Consider the following 9,240-nt stretch of genomic DNA (forward strand, 5'->3'; position numbering starts at 1 on the left):
CCCCCCCCCCCCCCCCCCCCCCCCGCCATCTACATCAGAGTTGCCTTTCCATCTTGCAGATTGCTGCCTTGGAAAAATTCAGACAGAAGCAAGTTTTCTAATCAAGTGCCACCTACTGGTGTGTCAGTATTTGGCTATATCAAATCTTAAATCCACAAAACGAATTTTACTAAGTTTGATGCCAGAATCAAACAACTTTATAGGTCATAAGCTAAAAGCATGATGTCTATGTGAGTTTTGGGCATGATGGTGGCTGGTAGTTTATTTTTTCCAAAGGGGTGGAACTGTCTTCCACTTCTTCAAAGGAAATGATGATTCTAAAATATCCCACATAGAAAATAGAGATGAAAGCTTTGATAAACATAATGGTCCCCCACACAAAGATGTCTAAGCCCTAATTCTTAAAACCTATGAGCATATTATGTAACATGTCAAATGGGACATTGCCGGTGTAATTAAGGTTGCAAACTTTAAAATAGAGATTGTTCTGTTTGATCTGGTGAGCCCAGTCTAATCACATGAGCCTTTACAAACAGAGAACTTTCTCCAGTAGGAGGCAAGAGAGCTGAGGCAGAGAGGTGAGACAGACTCGAAGCATGAGGACTCAATGCATCATTGCTGGCTTTGAAGATGTAGAAGCAATGTGACAAGGAAAATTTAAGGAGCTGAGAGGGGCTCCAGGCTGACAGCCAGATAGGAAACTAGCCCTCAACCATACAACGACAAGGAACGGTATTTCACTAACAACCAAGGTGAACATACAAGTGGATTCTTCCCCAGAGTCTCCAGAAAGGAATAAAGCCCTGCTCACATCTTGATTTTGACATTTTGAGATCTGAAGGTGAGTACCTTGCCAAGCCCACCAGACTTCTTTTTTTTTTTTTTAAATAAATTTATTTATTTATTTATTTTTCACTGCATTGGGTCTTTGTTGCTGCGCCGGCTTTCTCTAGTTGCAGCGAGCGGGGGCTACTCTTCGTTGAGGTGCATGGACTTCTCATTGCGGTGGCTTCTCTTGTTGCAGAGCACGGGCTCTAGGCATGCAGGCTTCAGTAGTTGTGGCACATGGGTTTAGTTGCTCCACGGCATGTGGGATCTTCCCAGAACAGGGCTCGAACCCATGTCCCCTGCATTGGCAGGCAGATTCTGCTTTTTTTTTTCTTTAACATCTTTATTGGAGTATAATTGCTTTACAATGGTGTGTTAGTTTATGCTTTATAACAAAGTGAATCAGTTATACATATACATATGTTCCCATATCTCTTCCCTCTTGCGTCTCCCTCCGTCCCACCCTCCCTGTCCCACCCCTCCAGGCGGTCACAAAGCACCAAGCTGATCTCCCTGTGCTATGCGGCTGCTTCCCACTAGCTATCTATTTTACTTTTGGTAGTGTATATATGTCAATGCCACTCTCTTACTTTGTCACAGCTTACCCTTCCCCCACCCCATATCCTCAAGTCCATTCTCTAGTAGGTCTGTGTCTTTATTACTGTCTTACCTCTAGGTTCATCATGACATTTTTTTTTCTTAGATTCCATATATATGTGTTAGCATATGGTATTTCTCTTTCTCTTTCTGACTTATTTCACTCTGTATGACAGACTCTAGGTCCATCCACCTCACTACAAATAACTCAATTTCGTTTCTTTTTATGGATGAGTAATATTCCATTGTATATATGTACCACATCTTCTTTATCCACTCATCTGATGATGGACACTTAGGTTGATTCCATCTCCTGCCTATTATAAATAGAGCTGAAATGAACATTTTGGTACATGATTCTTTTTGAATTATGGTTTTCTTAGGGTATATGCTCAGTAGTGGGATTGCTGGGTCATATGGTAGTTCTATTTGTAGTGTTTTTTTTTTTGCGGTATGCGGGACTCTCACTGTTGTGGCCTCTCCCATTGAGGAGCACAGGCTCTGGACGTGCAGGCTCAGTGGCCATGGCTCACGGGCCTAGCCGCTCCATGGCATGTGGGATCTTCCCGGACCGGGACATGAACCCGTGTCCCCTGCATTGGAAAGCAGACTCTCAACCACTGTGCCACCAGGGAAGCCCTACTGGTAGTTTTTTAAGGAAGCTCCATACTGTTCTCCATAGTGGCTGTACCAATTCACATTCCCACCAGCAGTGCAACAGCATTACCTTTTGTCCACACCCTCTCCAGCATTTATTGTTTCCAGATTTTTTGATGATGGCCATTCTGACCGGTGTGAGATGATATCTCATTGTAGTTTTGATTTGCATTTCTCTAATGATTAATGATGTTGAGCATTCTTTCATGTGTTTGTTGGCAATCTGTATATCTTCTTTGGAGAAATGTCTATTTAGGTCTTCTGCCCATTTTTGGATTGAGTTGTTTGTTTTTTTGTTATTGAGCTGCATGAGCTGCTTGTAAATTTTGGAGATGAATCCTCTGTCAGTTGCTTCATTTGCAAATACTTTCCCCCATTCTGAGGACTGTCTTTTGGTCTTGTTTATGGTTTCCTTTGCTGTGCAAAAGCTTTGAAGTTTCATTAGGTCCCATTTGTTTATTTTTGTTTTTATTTCCATTTCTCTAGGAGGTGGGTCAAGAAGGATCTTGCTGTGATTTATGTCATAGAGTGTTCTGCCTATGTTTTCCTCTAAGAGTTTGATAGTTTCTGGCCTTACATTTAGGTCTTTAATCCATTTTGAGCTTATATTTTTGTATGGTGTTAGGGAGTGTTCTAATTTCATTCTTTTCCATGTAGCTGTCCAGTTTTCCCAGCACCACTTATTGAAGAGGCTGTCCTTTCTCCACTGTACATTCCTGCCCCCTTTATCAAAGATAAGGTGACCATATGTGCGTGGGTTTATTTCTGGGCTTTCTATCCTGTTCCATTGATCTATATTTCTGTTTTTGTGCCAGTACCATATTGTCTTGATTACTGTAACTTTGTAGTATAGTCTGAAGGCAGGGAGCCTGATTCTTCCTGCTCCACTTTTCATTCTCAAGATTGCTTTGGCTATTCGGGGTCTTTTGTGTTTCCATACAAATTGTGAAATTTTTTGTTCTAGTTCTGTGAAAAATGCCAGTGGTAGTTTGATAGGGATTGCATAGAATCTGTAGATTGCTTTGGGTAGTAAAATCATTTTCACAATGTTGATTCTTCCAATCCAAGAACATGGTATATCTCTCCACCTATTTGTATCACTTTTAATTTCTTTCATCAGTGTCTTATAATTTTCTGCATACAGGTCTTTTGTCTCCTTAGGTAGGTTTATTCCTAGGTATTTTATTCTTTTTGTTGCAATGGTAAATGAGAGTGTTTCCTTAATTTCTCTTTCAGATTTTTCATCATTAGTGTATAGGAATGCAAGAGATTTCTGTGCATCAATTTTGTATCCTGCAACTTTACCAAATTCATTGATGAGCTCTAATAGTTTTCTGGTGGCATCTTTAGGATTCTCTATGTATAGTATCATGTCATCTGGAAACAGTGACAGTTTTACTTCTTCTTTTACAATTTGTATTCCTTTTGTTTCTTTTTCTTCCCTGATTGCCGTGGCTAGGACTTCCAAAACTATGTTGAATAATAGTGGTGAGAGTGCATATCCTTGTCTTGTTCCTCATCTTAGAGGAAATGCTTTCAGTTTTTCACCATTGAGAATGATGTTTGTTGTGGGTTTGTCATATGTGGTGTTTATTATGTTGAGGTAGGTTCCGTCTATGCCCACTTTCTGAAGTGTTTTATCCTAAATGGGTGTTGAATTTTGTCAAAAGCTTTTTCTGCATCTATTGAGTTGATCATATGGTTTTTCTTCTTCAATTTGTTAATATGGTGTATCACATTGATTTGGGTATATTGAAGAATCCTTGCATTTCTAGTATAAATCCCACTTGATCATGATGTATGATCCTTTTCATGTATTGTTGGATTCTGTTTGCTAGTGTTTTGTTGAGCATTTTTGCATCAATATTCATCAGTGATACTGGTCTGTAATTTTTTTTTGTAGTATCTTTGTCTGGTTTTGGTATCATGGTTATGGTGGCCTCATAGAATGAGTGAGGGAGTTTTTCTTCCTCTGAAATTTTTTGGAAGAGTTTTAGAAGGATGGGTGTTAGCTCTTTTCTAAATGTTTGATAGAATTCACCTGTGAAGCCATCTGGCCCTGGACTTTTGTTTGTTGCAAGACTTTTAGTCACAGTTTCAATTTCATTACTTGTGATTCTTCTGTTCATATATTCTATTTCTTCCTGGTTCACTCTTGGAAGGTTATACCTTTCTAACAATTTGTCCATTTCTTTCAGGTTGTCCATTTAATTGGCATATTGGTTTGTAGTAATTGGTTTGTAGTAATTGTAGTAATTTAACCACAGATGCAAATTGGTTTGTAGTAATTGTAATTGGTTTGTAGTAATCGCTTATAATCCTCTGTATTTCTGCAGTGTCAGTTGTGATTTCCCCTTTTTCATTTCTAATTTTATTGACTTGAGTCTTATCCCTCTTTTTTGTGATGAGTCTGGCTAATGGTTTATCTTTTTTGTTTATCTTCTCAAAGAACCAGCTTTTAGTTTTATTGATTTTTGCTATCGTTTCCTTCATTTCTTTTTCATTTATTTGTGGTCTGATCTTTATGATTTCTTTCCTTCTGCTAACTTTGGGGATTTTTTGTTCTTTGTTCTCTAACTGCTTTAGGTGCAAGGTTAGGTTGTTTGTTTGAGATGTTTCCTGTTTCTTAAGGTAGGATTGTATTGCTATAAACTTCCCACTTAGAACTGCTTTTGCCGCATCCCATAGGTTTTGGGTCGTCATGTCCCCATTGTCATTTGTTTCTAGGTATTTTTTGATTTCCTCTTTGATTTCTTCAGTGATCACTTCGTTATTAACTAGTGTATTGTTTAGCCTCCATGTGTTTGTATTTTTTACAGATCTTTACCTGTAATTGATATCTAGTCTCATAGTGCTGTAGTCAGAAAAGATACTTGATACGATTTCAATTTTCTTAAATTTAACAAGGCTTGATTTGTGACCCAAGATATGATCTATCCTGGAGAATGTTCCATGAGCACTTGAGAAAAATGTGTATTCTGTTGTTTTTGGATGGAATGTCCTATAAATATCAATTAAGTCCATCTTGTTTAATGTATCATTTAAAGCTTGTGTTTCCTTATTTATTTTCATTTTGGATGATCTGTCCATTGGTGAAAGTGGGGTGTTAAAGTCCCCTACTATGATTGTGTTACTGTCGATTTCCCCTTTTATGGCTGTTAGTATTTGCCTTATGTATTGAGATGCTCCTATGTTGGGTGCAGAAATATTTACAATTGTTATATCTTCTTCTTGGATCAATCCCTTGATCATTATGAAGTGTCCTTCTTTGTCTCTTCTAATAATCTTTATTTTAAAGTCTATTTTGTCTGATATGAGAATTGCTACTCCAGCTTTCTTTTGATTTCCATTTGCATGGAATATCTTTTGCCATCCCCTCACTTTAACTCTGTATGTGTCCCTAGGTCTGAAGTGGGTCTCTTGTAGACAGCATATATATGGGTCTTGTTTTTGTATCCATTCAGCCACTCTGTGTCTGTTGGTGGGAGCATTTAATCCATTTACATTTAAGGTAATTATCAATATGTATGTTCCTATTACTATTTTCTTAATTGTTTTGTGTTTGTTATTGTAGGTCTTTTCCTTCTCTTGTGTTTCTTGCCTAGAGAAGTTCCTTTAGCATTTGTTGTAAAGCTGTTTTGGTGGTGCTGAACTCTCTCAGCTTTTGCTTGTCTGTAAAGGTCTTCATTTCTCCATCAAATCTGAATGAGATCCTTGCTGGGAAGAGTAATCTTGGTTGCAGGTTTTTCTCCTTCATCACTTTAAATATGTCCTGTCACTCCCTTCTGGCTTGCAGAGTTTCTGCTGAAAGATCAGCTGTTAACCTTATGGGGATTCCCTTGTGTGTTATGTGTTGCTTTTCCTTTGCTACTTTTAATATGTTTTCTTTGTATTTAATTTTTGACAGCTTGATTAGTATGTGTCTTGGCGTATTTCTCCTTGGATTTATCCTGTATGGGACTCTCTGTGCTTCCTGGACTTGATTAGCTATTTCCTTTCCCATATTAGGGAAGTTTTCAACTATAATCTCTTCAAATATTTTCTCAGTCCCTTTCTTTTTCTCTTCTTCTTCTGGAACCCCTATAATTCGCATGTTGGTGCGTTTAATGTTGTCCCAGAGGTCTCTGAGACTGTCCTCAGTTCTTTTCATTCTTTTTTCTTTATTCTGCTCTGCAGTAGTTATTTCACTATTTTATCTTCCAGGTCACTTATCCATTCTTCTGCCTCAGTTATTCTGCTATTGATCCCATCTGGAGTATTTTTTCATTTCACTTATTGTGTTGTTCATCATTGTTTGTTTCATCTTTAGTTCTTCTAGTTCCTTTTAAAATGTTTCTTGCATTTTGTCTATTCTATTGCCAAGATTTTGGATCATCTTTACTATCATTATTCTGAATTCTTTTTCAGGTAGACTGCCTATTTCCTCTTCATTTTTTAGGTCTGGTGGGTTTTTATCTTGCTCCTTCATCTGCTGTGTGTTTTTCTGTCTTCTCAAATTGCTTGTCTTACTGTGTTTGGCGTCTCCTTTTTGCAGGCTGCAGGTTCATAGTTCCCGTTGTGTTTGGTGTCTGTCCCCAGTGGCTAAGGTTGGTTCAGTGGGTTGTGTAGGCTTCCTGGTGGAGGGGACTAGTGCCTGTGTTCTGCTGGATGAGGCTGGATCTTGTCTCTCTGGTGGGCAGGTCCACATCTGGTGGTGTGTTTTGGGGTGTCTGTGGACTTATTATGATTTTAGGCAGTCTCTCTGATAATGGGTGGGGTTGTGTTCCTGTCTTGCTAGTTGTTTGGCATAGGATGTCCAGCACTGTAATTTGCCGGTCGTTGAGTGAAGCTGGGTGCTGGTGTTGAGATGGAGATCTCTGGGAGATTTTCACCATTTCATATTATGTGGAGCTGGGAGGTCTCTTGTGGACCAATGTCCTGAAGTTGGCTCTCCCACCTCAGAGGCACAGCCCTGACTCCTGGCTGGAGCACCAAGAGCCTTTTATCTACACGGCTCAGAAGAAAAGAGCAAAAGTAGAAAGAATGAATTAGTAGAAGTAGAAAGAAAGAAAGAAAGAAAGAAAGAAAGAAAGAAAGAAAGAAGGAAAGAAAGAAAGAAAGAATGGAGGGAGGGAGGGAGGACGGAAGGAAGGAAGGAGAGAAGCAAGGAAAAAAGAAAGAAAGAAAGAAGATAAAGTAAAGTAAAATAAAATAAAGTAAGATAAAATATAATAAAGTTATTAAAATAAAAAAGTAATTGTTAAGAGAAAAAAAAAAACAGACAGATAGAACCCTGGGACAAATGGTGGAAGCAAAGCTTTACAGACAACATCTCACAGAGAAGCATACACATACACACTCACAAAAAGAGGAAAAGGGGAAAAATTCGTAAATCTTGCTCTCAAAGTCCACCTCCTCAATTTGGGATGATTCATTGTCTAAAAGTGGGCAGGAAGGAAAGAAAGAATGAAGATAAAGTAAAATAAAATAAAGTCATTAAAATAAGAAGTAATTATTAAGAAAAAAGTTTAAAAAAAAACAAAAAAATGGACAGATAGAACCCTTGGACAAATGGTGGAAGCAAAGCTATACAGACAAAATCTCACACAGAAGCATACACATACACACTGACAAAAAGAGGAAAAGGGGAAAAAAATTATAAATCTTGCTCTCAAAGTCCACCTCCTCAATTTGGGATCATTCCTTGTCTATTCCGGTTTTCCACAGATGCAGGGTACATCAAGTTGATTGTGGAGCTTTAATCCGCTGCTTCTGAGGCTGCTGGGAGAGATTTCCCTTTCTCTTCTTTGTTCTCACAGCTCACAGGGGCTCAGCTTTGGATTTGGCCCTGCCTCTGCGTGTAGGTCGCTGGAGGGCGTCTGTTCTTCGCTCATACAGGACGGGGTTAAAGGAGCCGCTGATTCGGGGGCTCTGGCTCACTCAGGCCGGGGGTAGGGAGGGGCACGGAGTGTGGGGCGAGCCTGCGGCGGCAGAGGCCAGCATGACGTTGCACCAGCCTGAGGCGCGCCGTGCGTTCTCCCGGGGGAGTTTTCCCTGGATCACGGGACCCTGGCAGTGGCGAGCTGCACAGGCTCCCTGGAAGTGGGGTGTGGATAGTGACCTGTGCTCGCACACAGGCTTCTTGGTGGCGGCAGCAGCAGCCTTAGCATCTCATGCCCGTCTCTGGGGTCCACACTTTTAGCCGCGGCTCGCGTCCGTCTGTGGAGCTCCTTTAAGCAGCGTTCCTAATCCCCTCTCCTCGTGCACCAGGAGACAAAGAGGGAAGAAAAAGTCTCTTGCCTCTTCGGCAGGTCCAGACTTTTCCCCGGACTCCCTCTCGTCCAGCCGTGGCGCACTAACCCCCTGAAGGCTGTGTTCACGCCGCCAGCCCCAGTCCTCTCCCTGCGCTTCGACCAAAGCCCGAGCTTCAGCTCCTAGCCCCGCCCACCCCGGCGGGGGAACAGACAAGCCTCTCGGGCTGGTGAGTGCCGTTCGGCACCGATCCTCTGTGCGGGAATCTCCCCGCTTTGCCCCCCGCAACCCTGTTGCTGTGCTCTCTTCCGCAGCTCCGAAGCTTTTCCCCTCCACCACCCACAGTCTCCACCCGCAAAGGGGCTTCCTAGTGTGTGGAAACCTTTCCTCCTTCACAGCTCCCTCCCACTGGTGCAGGGCCCATTCCTATCCTTTTGTCTCTGTTAATTCTTTTTTCTTTTGCCCTACCCAGGTACGTGGGGGGTTTCTTGCCTTTTGGGAGGTCTGAGGTCTTCTGCCAGCGTTCAGTAGGTGTTCTGTAGGAGTTGTTCCACGTGTAGATGTATTTCTGGTGTATCTGTGGGGAGGAAGGTGATCTCCGCGTCTTACTCTTCCGCCATCTTGCCGGAAGTCCTGTGAAGTGTGTTTTATGGCCCAGTATATGGACTGTCTTGGTGAGTGTTTCATGGGTGATGGAAAAACAAACATGTATTCTGCTGTTCTTGGGTGGAATGATATATGTGTGTGTGTGTGTGTGTGTGTGTGTGTATCAATTAGATCCTGGCGTTTGATCATGGAGTTCAGGACTGCTACATCCTTGTTGATTTTTGTTCCAGTAGTTCTGTCAGTTGATAAAACAATACCAACAATTGTCAATAGTAATAAATTTTCTCAGTTTCTCTATCTACTCTATCAAGTTTTGCTTCA

At 41.0% G+C, this 9,240-nt stretch overlaps 1 protein-coding gene across 1 annotated transcript in view; it reads right to left on the reverse strand.

The window, feature by feature from the left end:
• Window positions 1-8,933, reverse strand: part of LOC113612233 (spermatogenesis-associated protein 31A3-like) — a 49,825-nt gene extending 40,892 nt beyond the window's left edge. Inside the window, 1 exon segment of the mRNA XM_027091954.1 lies at window positions 8,923-8,933. Within this exon segment, the coding sequence (XP_026947755.1) occupies window positions 8,923-8,933 (11 nt within the window).
• Between the last annotated feature and the right edge of the window lie 307 nt (window positions 8,934-9,240).

The sequence above is a fragment of the Aethalodelphis obliquidens genome, unplaced genomic scaffold (assembly GCF_003676395.1).
Source record: "Aethalodelphis obliquidens isolate GAN/ISIS:26980383/991018 unplaced genomic scaffold, ASM367639v1 scaffold74, whole genome shotgun sequence".
Lineage (NCBI taxonomy): Eukaryota > Metazoa > Chordata > Mammalia > Artiodactyla > Delphinidae > Aethalodelphis > Aethalodelphis obliquidens.